The 15,148-nt window shown below is 47.2% G+C and overlaps 1 protein-coding gene across 1 annotated transcript in view; it reads left to right on the top strand.

Annotated features, from left to right (window-relative positions):
• The first annotated feature begins 534 nt into the window (after positions 1 to 534).
• Positions 535 to 15,148, top strand: part of LOC121334014 (BTG3 associated nuclear protein) — a 60,629-nt gene continuing 46,015 nt past the window's right edge. Inside the window, exons 1-4 of the mRNA XM_041400872.1 lie at positions 535 to 667; positions 11,561 to 11,702; positions 12,512 to 12,606; positions 13,794 to 13,993. Of these exons, the coding sequence (XP_041256806.1) occupies positions 11,633 to 11,702; positions 12,512 to 12,606; positions 13,794 to 13,993 (365 nt within the window). The 5' untranslated portion in view covers positions 535 to 667; positions 11,561 to 11,632. The remainder of the gene's footprint in view (positions 668 to 11,560; positions 11,703 to 12,511; positions 12,607 to 13,793; positions 13,994 to 15,148) is intronic.

Raw genomic sequence — 15,148 nt, forward strand, 5'->3', positions numbered from 1 at the left:
TGAGCCAATTTAGCAAATTCCCACTTCTGCCTGCTGCTCAGCGTGCTCTGGGCACGGTGACATTTCTGTCCTGAGCACCGCGGTGACATCCAGCTCACGTTTCTGTCCTGAGCACCGCGGTGACATCCAGCTCATCCCAACTCCATAACCGGGAGCTGGTGGAGGGGGTGGAATCTGATGGAAGGAGCAGATGATGGTAAAGGTGTGAATGATTTTCGAGGTGCAGATTCCTGTTTAATCTGCCAGCTCTGCTGGCCGAGTTCTGCCCTGGAGGTGTTCCAGGAATTCCTGAGGTGGCACTCAGAGCTCTGGGCTGGGGACAAGGTGGGGATAGGGCACAGGTGGGACTCGATGATCCCGGAGCTCTTTCCCACCCTCAGTGATCCTGTGATTCCGTGATTCCCTGACTACACTTCCCGGCACGCCCCGCGCCACCCGCGCGTACTACAGGTCCCGTCGTGCTCCTGCGGGGGCGCGCGCGCTGCCCTCTGGGACTCGTAGTCCGGTCCCCGCTGCGGCGCCTCGGCGGGGAAGGGCGGGGGCATCGCGCGCGCGGGCGCGGCGCGTGCGCGGCGCGGGGCCCCGGGCCGGATCTCTCGCGAGGAAGGACGCCATTATCGCAGCCGCCGCACAAAACACCACGAGAACTCGGCGCCCGCCTCACACGGTAACGCGGCGCCCCGCGGGCGGGAGCCTCCGCTACGCGGCCACCCCCGGCCGCCCGCACGGCCCCGCACGGGGACACCGAGCACACACCGCGCACCCGCCGGGCTCCCCGGGCCGCGAGCCGGCGGGGAGGGAGCGGCCGAGGCGGGGGGGCCGCGCGCCCCCCTCCGCCTCCCTCCCCCCCCATCGCTCTCATGGGGGTCGCCCGTGATTCGAGATCGGGGAGAAAATCCTCCCCGTGAGGGCGCTGAGGCCCTGGCACGGGGTGCCCGGAGCTGCTGTGGCTGCCCCTGCATCCCTGGCAGTGCCCAAGGCCAGGCTGGACAGGGCTCGGAGCAGCCTGGGATGGTGGAAGGTGTCCGTGCCATGGCACGGGTGGAACGGGATGAGCTCTCGTGTCCCTTCCACCCAAAGGTTTGGCGCTGCCCCGCTCCGGGGCTCGGCTCTCCAGTGCCGGGCTCGGTGTCCCGCCGTCCCCCCGGGATGTGTTTGGAGCCGGGCGAGGCTCGGGCTGGGCTGGGAGCGCTCCTCCACGCCGTGCCCTGGTGCAGCAGGGACAGGGACAGGGACCAGCCCCGTGTGTGCTCATTCAGTGCCTGACGGGGATTTCCACGTCCATAGCAGGCTTGGTGCTTTCTATCCTCTCCATTCCAGCCAGTTGTTTTGACATTGAGTGCTTTCGATGGGATATTGAGAAGGAATTCTTCCCTGTGCGGGTGCCGAGGCTCTGGCACAGCTTTCCCTGGAGCTGCCCCTGCATCCCTGGCAGTGCCAAGGCCGGGCTGGACAGGGCTCGGAGCAGCCGGGGCTGGTGGAAGGTGTCCCTGCCCATGGATGGGGGTGGAACGAGATGAGCTTTAAGGTCCTTTCCCACCCGAACTATTCCAGGATTCTCTCAACACACTCGGTATCCCTATACCCTTATTTGCAATTCAAGTGTTGCCTTCTTTTTCTCCCCCCCCCCCGCCCTTTTTTTTTTTTTGTTTTATTTTTAAATCCATCCACAGTGGCAAGTTGTGTACTTCACCAAATATAGTCATTTTATCCTGCTATGGCACGGATAGTTTATGGATCAGTTTATTTTTGGAGCTCTCCAGGGAAGACTTTTTTGAAGTAAACAAGGGTTATTAGCAACTGAGAGATTGCTTTGGTGGAAGCAGCTTTACAATGATATTTTGAAGTGTTTTTTGGTGCTTTTGTGCCTTCTGTGTGAGGTTACCTGAGGTGTGGTGCCCTGTCAATACCAAGATTTCAAGAGGCAAACCTGATATTCATATAACTTCAAATATTTCAACCAAGATTTTAAAATATCAAACAAAAAAGTGTTTGAATTTCATAGCAGTGACTCTTGAAACAGAGAGTTTTCTCTGTTAGGAAGTTTTTGGATATATCATTATATATATATTAAGTAGTTGTTTCTAGAAATGCACCAGAATAACAAGACTTTGATTCTCCCCATCATTAAATGGAAGTAGATCCATTTTCAGTAATAGATGTTAGGAAGAAAGATTAATTAATTTATTGAGAGAATAAAAGGATGGAGGTTGGATTTGGGAAACATTCCATCTTCTCCAGAGGACACAAACATTTTAGAACTTTGTTTTTTCAATTTATCATCTTTTCTACAGCTGGGTTTTCTGTCTGAGTCACCCAGCTGTGTGAAAGTTGTGTGGTTCCAGAGCAGGTGTTGATTAAGGTTCTTTTAAAGGACTAATTGATTAATAACATCCAGAGTAATTTAATAAAACCATTAAGGGTGTGGTGCTAATTAGCAATGCTCACAGCTGCAGCTTCCAGAGGCACCTGCTCCAAGAAATAAGTTTGGAAAAGGCTCCTTTCCTGCCTGTGCTGCTTTTACCATCCTTTTTCTGGAATTTGGGGTGATCAGGTGAGGAGAATGAGCTTTTAGTCAAGCTCAGAGCTGCTGATTGTGGCTTTACCTTGGCTTGGGAAGGAGTTGGGGTGTCCCATGGGATTCACACCCAGGGAATTCCAGGGAGAGGCTCCTGTTGGCCAGGACTTGAATTTGCCTCTGGTTTTTCTCTTGAGCTTCCCCCTCATCTTGTGAAGCTTGCTAGGTGCAGGAACAACACACGGCTTTAATGTGTCAGAATTCCAGGGTTTTCCTTCTTTTTGTTAGAATTTCCAGGGTTTTCATCTCTTTCCTTGAAGGAGCCCTGGAATTGGAGTTGCTGGGATTGAGCCGCTTTTAGGAGGAGACAGAGCAAAGCCAGTGGTTGGAATTAAAACCACAAAATGTCTTTGTATGCAGAACTTTGCCAATAAAATTTTGGTCACATTCTTTTTGTTAGAATTCCAGGGTTTTCCTTCATTTTGTCAGAATTCCAGGGTTTTCCTTCTTTTTGTTAGAATTCCAGGGTTTTCCTTCATTTTGTCAGAATTCCAGGGTTTTCCTTCTTTTTGTTAGAATTTCCAGGGTTTTCATCTCTTTCCTTGAAGGAGCCCTGGAATTGGAGTTGCTGGGATTGAGCCACTTTTAGGAGGAGACAGAGCAAAGCCAGTGGTTGGAATTAAAACCACAAAATGTCTTTGTATGCAGAACTTTGCCAATAAAATTTTGGTCACAGGTTGATTTCCTTTAGTTTAAGCCTTGATATTTAGTTATTGACAGTTGAAATAACCTTATTTTCTTTCTTATCCATATCATTGAAAGGATAATCATCACCTTTTATTTTTTTTTCCTTTCCCAAGTAAAATAAAAGGAATAAAATGTCTTCACAGTCACATAAAGCACTTGTTTCCTTGCAGGTTTAGGTTTTTAAAGGTGCTGGAAAATAGTGAATTTTGCAACCAGTTAGACTGAAAAACGTACAAAAGGCTTAACTTCATCACACCCTTGGTATGTGGGACTTGAAATAAAATAATTTGTGGTGGTGTCTGTTGAACAGAATCATTTGATGTTGCTTCCTGTTTGTAACCCCTGACTTAGAGCACTTCAGGGAAGAATATATTCAGTTCAAACCTCTGAAAATCCGAGTTTTACCGTGGAGAAGAATGGAGGGAATTGATGGCAGTGGGGAGTTCCCCTTCCCATCCCTGCTCCTCAGGTACAGACAGACCAACCTGATCCTCTCTAGCACCCTCTCAACTGAAGCTTTGGGGAGTTTGAAGCTGAATTTAGTTGGGATTTGTCTTTTAATTACAGGGAGGGGAGCTGCCAAGCCTGGATCAGGTGGTGTAAATGAAAATTCAAAATTTGGAGGCAGGATGGGGGGGTCAGGCTCTGCTCCCAGGGAACAGGGACAGGAGCAGAGGGAACGGCCTCAGGCTGGGTCAGGGCAGCTCAGGGTGGACAGCAGCAGGAATTTCCCCATGGAAAGGGGGGGGTCAGGGATTGAAGTTTGGAGTGCCCATCCCTGGAGGTGTCCCAGGAATTCCTGAGGTGGCACTCAGAGCTCTGGGCTGGGGACAAGGTGGGGACTGGACACATCTGGGTGAGATGCACGATTCCAGAGCTCTTTTCCACCCTCAGTAATCCTATGAAAACAGTTCAGATTTTGAAGAACTGCTCATATCATGTTTTCCTACTGAAATGATGCTCTTCAGTTTATTTTCATTAATATTTTTGGTAAGAATTTGAAAATCCTGCTATCTCTCTGTTGTGCAGCAGTGCTAAGGTCTGGTTTGGCAGCTGGAAAGGCTTTTTTCCTTGATGCCTGAAGCAGGAAAATCCATTAGAAGATTTTGGAGTGAGCAGGTTGTATTTGGTGTTGGCTTTCCTGCTTTTTTGTAGTAGCAGCAGCCTGTGCCAACACTGGGGGCTGTCCTTGTCTCCTCTGGAATTGCCAAATCAGAAACTTTTTCCAGTGTATTGAGGACTAGCAGTGCACATATTAGGAAAAAATGAGAAAAAACCATAAATTATTATTCCCTTTTGTTGCTAAAGGTAAGCTGCCAGGCCAAGAGAGGATGGCCCTAGAGAAGGAGGGATAAGTGGGATATTGGGAATGAATTCCTCCCTGTGGGTGGGGAGCCCTGGCACAGACTCCCAGGGAATTGTGGCTGCCCCTGGATCCCTGGCACTGCCCAAGGCCAGGCTGGACACTGGGGTGGTGGAAGGTGGATGAAACTAATCCTGGAATTTTCAATTTCCTGGAATAATGGAATGGCCTGAGCTGGAAGGACCCACAGGGTTCCTCCAGTCCAGGGCATTCCCAAATTCCCACCCTGGGCATCCCTGGCAGCGCTGTCCAACCTCTCCCGGAGCTCTGGCAGCTTTGGGGCTGTGCCCATTCCCTGGGGAGCCTGGGCAGTGCCAGCACCCTCTGGGGGAAGAACCTTTCCTGATATCCACCTAAACCTGCCCTGGAAGTCCTTGCAGGATTTTTGGAGCTGTTCCCAATAAAAATCCTCCATCTAGTGGCTGAAAACAAGAAAACAGCGGGACGGGATTTGCTGTCTGGGCAGGTCTGCTCTCACATTTGCTGCTTTTCAGCAAACCCTACAAATTGTGCGTGCTGTGAATGATCCCTGTCGGGAACGATCCCACCAGGATCCAGAATTCCAGCCTCTGCCTTAAGGCCTGCAGTCTGCAAGCACTTAGCTCCTTGCCCGGGGTTGGGCTGCGGAGTTCAAGGGGATTAAATGGCTGTAAATTGAATTCAGGCTCCGTGTGTGTGCAGGCACCTGGAAGCAGAGCTGGGACACGTGTGAACATTTCCTGCCCAGCTCCTGGGGAATAATCCCATGCAGGCAGTGCCAGAGGGGGCTGGCACACGGCAGCGGGGTTTGTACAGGATCCACAGGGAATTTGGGCTGGAATTGCCGCTTTGTGTGACCACCCACTGCCATTCCTCGTGCCTGGGAGGACACTGGGAAGCAGGGAAGGCATTCCTGGGTTATTTGTTGGGTGTTGTGTTAGGGTTGGTGCCAGGGTTAGAAGAGTTGGGAAAAGACATCCAAGCAAAACAGCGCCTTGTACCAGGTGGAACGAAAAAAAAAACCCTAAAAAGCAAATATTTCTAAAAGCAAAACAATAAACCAACAATAATAATGGCAGCTTTTGTGGTAATACTTGAGAATTTCTGCTTCCCTGGGAGGTTTTCTACTCCAGCAAGTTTCCAGCTCCTCTATTCCTGGAGCAACTGTTTCCTTTTTTTGGTTGCTAGCTGAATTTTATCACTTGCACTGGAGTCCATCACCATAATACCTCTGTGAGTGATATTTATTTGATATATCCATCTCCAGAATGTTGTGGCTGGTGTCCTGGTTTTCCCAGATAGGGAATATTTTTGCCTTTTTTTTTTTATGGAAAACAGACATTTTTCCTGATCTTTGGCTGAATCAAAGCTGCTTGTCTACAATTACACTCATTTTTAAGCTGTTGAGCTGAAATGTTTGTGTGGTTTCACTATGAAATTTAATTGAAACACAATGTTTTTCCTTGCCTTTTAAGGTGGATTGAGGATAAGGGTGACGGCCAAACAGATGCTAAGAAAAAATATTCTCATTTGTAGTTTTGGGTAGTAAGAAGGAAGTGTAGATCTGATCTCTTCCTCCTGAAATGAGTTTTAATTCACATTGTGGTGGGCTGCAGAGAGCTGGGGCTCAAAGGAGGCTCTTGGATTTATGGAGCTTTGAGCCCTTCATGCTCTTAAATTGTTGCTTTTATTGTGTTACATTTGCACTGGTGTGTCTTTTTTGGGAATTGGTGCAGGAAGGCTCTGTTCCAGCTGCCAGCCAAGGTGATTTTGTCATGGAGGAAAAGCTTCTGGGTTAGAGAATTGGTGCAGGTCACAGAGAGACTGAAATGAGAATTGTTGTGTCCTGAGCTTTGTAACTCCCAGGAATAACCTCATGTGTGGAAATATCCCAGTGTTCCCAGTTGTGTCCTTGGAGCTGCTCCAGAGGTTGTTCTCCAGGACCCTCCAGAGGGGTCACAGCTCTGCCAGGGGTTTGCAGCCTCCAGAGGGGGATTCTTCTTCCTGGAGACCTTCCCAGGGACAGTCCTGTCCTGGTTTTGGGCTGCTGCTTTGCTGGATTCCATAGTTTGCTTCCCAGGTGGAGTGAAGTGGGGATAATTCCATGCCCAGAGACAGCTCAGTGCCCCTCTGGGCTGTTTCCCTGCAGGGATGAGACCTCAAGGGTTCAATAAAAACCAAATTAATGAGTATTTTCTCCTTTGCATCTTCCTCCAGAGACAGCTCAGTGCCCCTCTGGGCTGTTTCCCTGCAGGGATGAGACCTCAAGGGTTTCAATAAAAACCAAATGAATGAGCATTTTCTCCTTTGCATCTTCCCTGGAGAGTGTGGATGATGTCTATCCCATAATCCCTGTGCAGCTTGAGGTCATTTCCCTGCTCCTGGAGATCAGCCCTGGCCTGTGCTGGGTTTATTCCTGTCACTGGGCTGGGCTTTGTGTTCACCTACTGTGGAAAACCTTGAAAAGTCTCACTAAACCAGAGTTTTTTGCAGGATAATGACCTTTGGCTCAGAAAAACGGGCTGCTGAGCTCAATTAATTAATTAAATTCATTTGAGGGGAATGGTTTTCCATGGACAGGGGCAGGGAGAGATGGGATATTGGGAAGGAATGAGGGTGGGGAGGCCCTGGGTGGATTTCCCAGAGCAGCTGTGGCTGCCCCTGGATCCCTGGATGGCCAGGCTGGATGGGGCTTGGAGCAGCCTGGGACAGTGGAAGGTGTCCCTGGGGTGGAGTGGGATGATCCTCAAGGTCCCTTCCCACCCCAACAATTCCATGGTTCCAAATGTGGTTGGATGTGGATTTTTGGAACAGAAATTCCATATTTGAGCTTTGCCTTTAATCAATTAGAAGGAAGAGTGGGATGAAGAGGAAGAACATTTGAGGCTCTGGTGTTGGGCAGAGAGAAATGGCATTTCCCAGCTTTTCCCACACAAGCAGCAGGAACATTTGCCACAGTGCAAGATGGAATCTGAGGGAAGGTTTTTCATTTATCAAAATGTCCAAGAGAGCTCAGCTGCCCCAGCCAGAGCAGTGCAATTCCACACTCCAAGCAGAGCTTTGGAATGTGTTTGGGTTTTTTTAAAGATGATGTTTACCCTGGCTAATTAATATGAGAGAAGGTTTCTGGTTTGTGCATGTTCTCCTGTGTTAACAAGGCCTTGGATGGGTTTGATTATCCACTTTGGAATGCTGCCCCGTGACCAGGGAAAGCCATCAGATATTTCAGTAAATAGCTTTGTTTACAAGGGGCTGCTCAGAAGAATTATTTGGAATTAATGTTTTAAAATAGATTAATTAAATTACATTAAACTTGTGTGTGGAAAAGCTAATCTGGAATTCAGGTGAATTTAATTTAGTTGCTTACAAATATTAATTTACTTAATTAAACAAAGGCTGATTGAATTCTGTGTTAAGTGTATCAATTCTGAGTAAGAGTATTGGCAGAGATATTTAATGTAATTTATCTAATCAGCTTTAAATTTATATCTTTAGTTGTGTGTGATGAGTTTTATTGAGTATTCCAGTACTGGAGCCCCAGTTCCAGGCAAGTGCTTACAGGGATGCTCAAGGTTTTTTGCTCCTGTTTTTGAGGGAAAATGAGATAATTTTTAGTTGTAGCTTCATTTATCCAGCAGGAGCAGGTGTCTGCTGGGATTATTGGATCAGAGGAACAAAGTGGGGTCTGGCCTGGAGTGGGGAAAGGGGGGACAGTGGAAGAGCTGCTCTGGTAATGGGCTGCAAGAGCTCTGAGGGGTTAGAAACGTTTGGGGAAGCTGGGATTTCACAGAATTGGTTATAGAGGGTGGGAAGGAGCTCTGGGATCACCCAGCTGTGCCCAGTCCCCAGCCCAGAGCTCTGAGTGCCACCTCAGGAATTCCTGGGACACCTCCAGGGATGGGCACTCCAACCCTCCCTGGGCAGTTCCAATCCCTGACCCCCCTTTCCATGGGGAAATTCCTGCTGCTGTCCACCCTGAGCCTGCCCTGGCCCAGCCTGAGGCCGTTCCCTCTGCTCCTGTCCCTGTTCCCTCCTGGCAGGAGCTGTGCAGAGCCAGCAGGGCCCCCCTGAGCTCCTTTTCTCCAGGCTGAGCCCCCTCAGCGCCCTCAGGACTCTCCAGCCCCTCCCCAGCTCCATTCCCTTCCCTGGACACGCTCCAGCCCCTCCAGGTCTCTCTTGGAGGTGCCCAAACCTGACCAGAACCCTCAGCCGTGCCCAGCACAGGGGACAGTCCCTGCCCTGGGGCTGTGGCCATGCCAGGGCTGGTGCCAGCCAGGTGCCAGTGGCCTCCTGCCCTCCTGGCACACCTGGGCTCCTGTTCAGCCCCTGTCCCCAGTATCCCCAGTCCCTTCCCAGCTTTCCAGCCTGGAGCTCCAGGGGTTGTTGTGAGCCAACGGCCCTGTGGAACCTCATGGATCCAGGCTGGCCCCTTTGGAGGCACCAGGGAATTGGGAGTGAAGGGAGGAGGAAATCCCTCCGGGACACACCATAACCTGTTCCTCACTTTCAGAGTTGGAGGAGCCCCTGGAATTCTCTGGGAGAATCCAAAAGTGCAGCACAGATCCACCAAAAGCACTGGGCTGGAATGGTGTGAGCCTGGCTGGCCAGGAACTCCTTTAATGGAATATTTTCCAGTGCCTGGTAGAACCTCCTTCCCCATCCCCTCTCCCAGACAGGGTCAAAGTGACCATAAAATATTCCTGTGTTGATCCAACTCCATGTGCTGCTTGGGGAGGAGAAGTGGGCACGTTCCTTGGCCCTGCTGTGGTTTATCCCCAGCTTCCTGACTTTCTGTTAATATTTCTTTTTTATAACTGAAAATTTGTTCCTGGGAATAGTTCAGCACTGGTGGCTCCATGCCAATGTACATACACTTAATTTAGATTTAATGGGGACTAGAGTTTCAGACAGGAGGTGGAAAAAAGGGGGAATATAGAGGAAATTTCAAGAAAAAGAGTGTTTTACGTGAGGAAACGCTGGTAAATACTTCACTGAGTAAAGTACATGGAAACCATAATGGCAAAGTTACTCTGAATTTGTTGACTGAAGCTTTTGAAGCTGATAAACTCCTCTGACTCTCATCCTGCTAAATTTTATCAGGCTTTCCCCCTTGGCTCTGAAAGCAAGGTCAGCCCACTGGTAAAATTTACTGTTAGAAATGGGAATGGGGAATTTGGGAGAGGGACTCTTTATTCAAGGTGTGAAAACTGCAGTGGCTGCAGCTTCCTTGGGTGTTGCTTTCCTAATCCCCAGGGTTCATAACAAATTTATTTGTTATTTTGTTTGTATTTGTTTGCTTCCCTCTTTACGTTTTGATCCAGGATGGCAGCAGAAGGGAATTTTGTCCTGGCTTTGAAAACGCAGAATTGTGGCTGATTTGTTCCAAGTTGTGTCTGACTTAGTGAAATTGGAATAAAATTCATTTAAATGGAAATAAATACTGGTGTTATGAACACACATTTCTCTGTGTGTGCTGTAGCTGCTCTGCCAGTTGTAGGTTGGTGGTTGTGCCCTTGTTTCCAGGCTCTGGGACAGAATATTTGGGTATTCCTGAGGTGAAGTTGAACACTTGCAGCCTATGGCCCCTGAAAGGTGGATAATGGATGCTGGAAACAGGAAATCATTTGAAAAAAGGTTGAAATTAGTGATTTTTAAAATTTAACTTTGAATGCACATGGTTGGATCGTTGAGTTGTCTGTGCAGGGCCAGGGGTTGGATGATCCATGTGGGTCCCTTCAAACTCAGGATTTTTTGTGCTAAATATGTGAAATATTAAAGTGGATTTATACATTTTTACAATTTAATTGCAATACAATTACTGCAATTCCTTCAGAGGAGAAATTTGTTGCTGTGAGTGGTTTCAATGCAACACGTGCAGCATCAGTGAGTCCTGTCATAACCAACTAAATTACAGTGACTCCTGTAAATAATAAGCTTTTTAACACTTGTGATTTGTTCTGATTTGGCCTTTTTTAGCTTTTGCAGTGCTGGATGTGTCCCCTGAAGCCGAGGGCAGGGCTCTGCTGGTGCAGGCCACGTGTGACAGGATGGAACAGCACAGCTGCTTTGTTCTGCTCAGCCTGGCCGGGCACCAGGACTTCTCAGAAATGGCAAATTTCACTTGCCAAAACGGCATCCACAAGCACGGAAGGACTGCCAGGGTTTTTGGGCTTGCTGCCACACTCTGTGCTGGCCCAAAAGTCTTTCACCATGAGCAGAATTTCAAGTGACTCAGTGCTGGCAGTGCTGGTATTTTGGGTAAACAGTTTGGACATGTGGGGAGGCCTCCTCAGAATCCTTCTCTGGGTTGTGTTGCTCTCCTAAAAATTTATCCTCTCCATGTCTGGCCTGATGGATTTCTTGGGCTCCAGTGGAAGAGGAAAATCATTGTGCATAGTTGGATTTGGTTCCATGTCCGTGTTAATGGATGAATTATCATTTCCATCAGTGAATCTCCATTTATCTCTCCAGTGTTTTTTACTCCAGGTTAAAAAAGGGGAAAAAAAATCCACTGATCTCTTGGTATTCCTTGTGCAGCCCTTTGTAAAATGGGAGAAAGCACAGCTAGGAGAGATTGAAGTGATTCTATTTCAATTTTACAAGTTGAAGGTTTCTCTTCAAACACTAATAAATAAGCTGGACTGAGAATTCCAGGGGAGTAAAGCTCTGGTGTGGATTGGAGCTTTGTGAGCTTTGAGAGTGTGAACCTGAAAGTTCTCCTTATCCCGGGAATGTGCAGGGAAAGCAAGGAAAGCTTCAGCTCCTGGGGCAGGGAGATTCCTCCTGGGGGGGCTGCAGGAGCTGAGCTGTGGATGCCATTGCATGATCCCTTGTAGCTTGGTCATTTCTCTGAGAACTGAATTTTTGATAAAAGGAAAATGTAAAACTGAAGGCCTTGGTGCTGTCTGAGATGTTTCACAAATATTAACCCTGTCCTTGCTGCTGTTTTGCAGGAGTGCATGCCTGGGCCAGCTCTGCCCTGGGGAGCTGCAGTGGTGCCTGAGGGGTTTTGCTGCAGGTTCTGAATGATGTCAGAGCAGGATTTGGCAGATGTGGTTCAGATTGCTGTGGAGGACCTGACTCCTGATAATCCAGGTAGGAAGAGATTTCCAGCAGTGCCCATTAACTGGAAATCACTGCTGAGCTTTTCTTTAAAATACAAACCAGGGTTTTGTTCCAAAAAGTGCTTTTGAAGCCCATGTCCTATGATTTCCAGAGCTTCACTTGTGTATCTCCAAACCCTTTAGATCAGATTTTTTTTTTTTATTTCACTTTTCTCTTTATTGCCTGTTTGTTTTTTGTGCAGGGATAGACTAACCCCAAAAACAATGAAATATTTCTGCAGTCTTGTTTTTTTCCATGGTTTAGGCTTTTCCTCTAATGGGAACCGTTCTCCATGCATTAGGAATTGTTTTATGTGTAAGACACTTTGTCTCATCCATTATTAAAATTCTTTGGACAGTCAAATTGAAAAACACTTCTGAAAGTGATATTTGGATATCACTTGCTCAGAAATTGACTTCCTGAGTGAAATTATATTGAGATGTTGGTCCTGTGTGGCTATTGCAAGTAAGAACAGTAATGGAAATGAGAGACATGGGCCAAAAAACTGCTTTTCTGATACAAAATGAAAAAGTTGCTCAGAAATGATCCCAAAGAGTTGGAGAAGAAGCTGGGGCCTGCCAGTCCTTCCAAAGTCTTTGCTCAGCTTGGTAGAGGAACTCAAACCTGGCCCCATCACCACTGTCAGAGATGTGAAAGAAACGCCGAGCAAGTGTCAAAGAACACATCAAGTATCTTAATTAAATTTACATGCTTTTGTTTTTTCCACTTACTGTATTTTTAATTTGAGCTTCGTCCTCTCAAGCTCTAAACTCTGGCAATGCTTTTTTTTCCCTTTGCAGTTGTGTTGGAGAACCATGAGGTGGCAGATGATGATGTGGAACCTGCCCTGAAACGTCAGAGGATAGAAATCAACTGCCAGGATCCCTCTATTAAGGTTATTTCATGCCCTTTCCTGGGTTTCATTTTAATACCAATTAAGTTTAGGGGAAGTTATTACAGTAACATAAAATAAACTGTTTATACCTAATACTGGAATTATTCTGGTAGGTACTTGTGCATTTTTGGGCATAAATTTTAAAATCTGGATAATTGTCTAATTTTCCAGTGTAGAATTAGTAGCAAGAATTTCAAATGCAATATAAATATCATCAGAATTAATTCCACTGTCCCAAACTTCAGTATTGGGACATTTTTTGATAAAGTAAATGAAGTTGACCAAAAAGATGAACTTGAGGATGTATTTGTGTTACAATTTGTAGATACTTTCAGCATGTTTGAAGTTGTTATTTGAAGCTAACAGCATTCTCCTCATAGATAATTCACATTTAATTCTGGCTCAGGAGTTCAGAAGTCACCCTGCTGTGATTCAGGGTTGGTTTTTGCCCTGCAGTGTCAATATCTGATGAGTATTTCAGTGCCACAGACACTGTCCTGTGTAGTTCTGCATTTTTGGGGTGATCCCAGGAGCTGGAGCAGTGTGAAGGAGGGGTTTGGGGTGCTCAGTGACTGCAGGGCCACAAGATGGCACAGCTGCTGTTTGCAAAGCACACAGAGTGCAGCTCTTCCCTTTAATGGTCTGTTTTCCCAGGAGAACCCAAGTGGAATATGTTTTCTTTTAAAAAAGATTGCTTAGCAAAACAGATTTTATTTATTTGCTTTTCTTGATTTGCTGTTCAGCAGGAAGCTGAAGTGACTGGCATTAATTGTCTCTGAGATTTTTTGTGTTGATACAATTTCCACTGTAATTTATCTGTTTGGGCAGGAGAAAAACTTGCTAACTTTATCCAGGAGGATGCATCCAGAGATTTATAATCCTTTTGTTTTCACATGTGGACTGCAAGGCTTTGGCAAGCCATTAGAAATGATTTTGCAGTGGATGAAATCATCCTGACAAAGTGCTTAGGTGAAAATGGCTTTGGCTGGGCTGCTTTTGGCTCCCAAATAAAGATCTGGAAGAATGTGAGCCTGCTGAAACGCTCCTGGATGTCATCAGGGGTGGATTTTGTCACTAGACAGGCTGTGAGTTCCTTTAGGATTGCTTCCCAGTCACGTTTACCCGGAGCTTCCTCAGGAGTGGGGATAAACTCGGAGTGTTCAATGCGGCTTCTTCTCCCTCCCCAGTCGTTCCTGTACTCCATCAACCAGACCATATGCCTGAGGCTGGACAGCATCGAGGCCAAGCTGCTGGCCCTGGAGGCCACCTGCAAATCCCTGGAGGAGAAGCTGGACCTGGTCATGAACAAGCAGCACAGCCCCATCCAGGTGCCCATGGTGGCCGGGTCCCCGCTGGGCGCCACCCAGACCTGCAATAAAGTCCGATGGTAAGGACACAGCACTGCCCGCTTCCCTAAAAACCCCCAAATCCAGGAGCTGGCCATTTCCTCCTCTCTGTGCAGCTGGCAAGAAGCTGGTGGTGGAGGTAGAGTTCATTTTTCTTCTTGAGGGTAATTTTTAGCAGTTTGATGTTGCTCAGAAGCAGACGGACCTGGTCATGAACAAGCAGCACAGCCCCATCCAGGTGCCCATGGTGGCCGGGTCCCCGCTGGGCGCCACCCAGACCTGCAATAAAGTCCGATGGTAAGGACACAGCACTGCCCGCTTCCCTAAAAACCCCCAAATCCAGGAGCTGGCCATTTCCTCCTCTCTGTGCAGCTGGCAAGAAGCTGGTGGTGGAGGTAGAGTTCATTTTTCATCTTGAGGGTGATTTTTGTATCAGTTTGATGTTGCTCAGAAGCAGATGCTGGTCCAGGGACAGTTTGAAGCTCTCCCCACTTTTCATCCTGACTTAAACCAGACTCCTTCATCCATCCCCTGGAAAAGCCTCAGCAGCTCTTTCAGACAGGTTTTTGAGACTTGCTCTGCTTTTATTTATAGCTGTTTTGACTTAATGAGTTCATCATCATTCTAATTGCTTCTCATTTTACTTCTCTTCACCAGAAGTACAATGGACTGTGTTTTATGAGCTTGTTTGCTAAAGAATCCTGCTAGAAAAAGATCTGTGCTTATTTTGGAGTTAGAAGCTGGAGATGGAAAATCTGTTGAATAATCTAATGCACTTTGCTGAAAGAGCAGGCTTGACCTGCAGTCCCTTTGTGTCTCACTCCCCTAATGTGGTTTTAAATACCTAAATCTTGATGTGTCTGTCATCTTATCATCGAGGTGATCCCTGCCAGAGAAATCTGCTTAACAAAAGACTCTTTTCTCCAACACTTCTTCCTCCTTTTTCATTTTTTTATAGCTGGAAAACACTTCATAGTGCTCTGAATAACTACTTTTTACTCTCTATTACAAAGGTGTGCAGGCATTTAATTTTTCTTTTAAGCAGGTGCTGTGTCTGCTTTTACCTCAGCTTTTGAGGGCTTCATACACTGAAAAGATGAATTATGGCTGAGTTGTGTAATAGAAACAAAGTACCTGCAATAAGGACTTGGATCACAGAGGAAGTAACCAGAGTTTTACACCAGGGCTTTTGCTAA

This window comes from Onychostruthus taczanowskii, unplaced genomic scaffold, assembly GCF_017590055.1.
Source record: "Onychostruthus taczanowskii isolate IOZ18803 unplaced genomic scaffold, ASM1759005v1 scaffold18, whole genome shotgun sequence".
Classification (NCBI taxonomy): Eukaryota; Metazoa; Chordata; class Aves; order Passeriformes; family Passeridae; genus Onychostruthus; species Onychostruthus taczanowskii.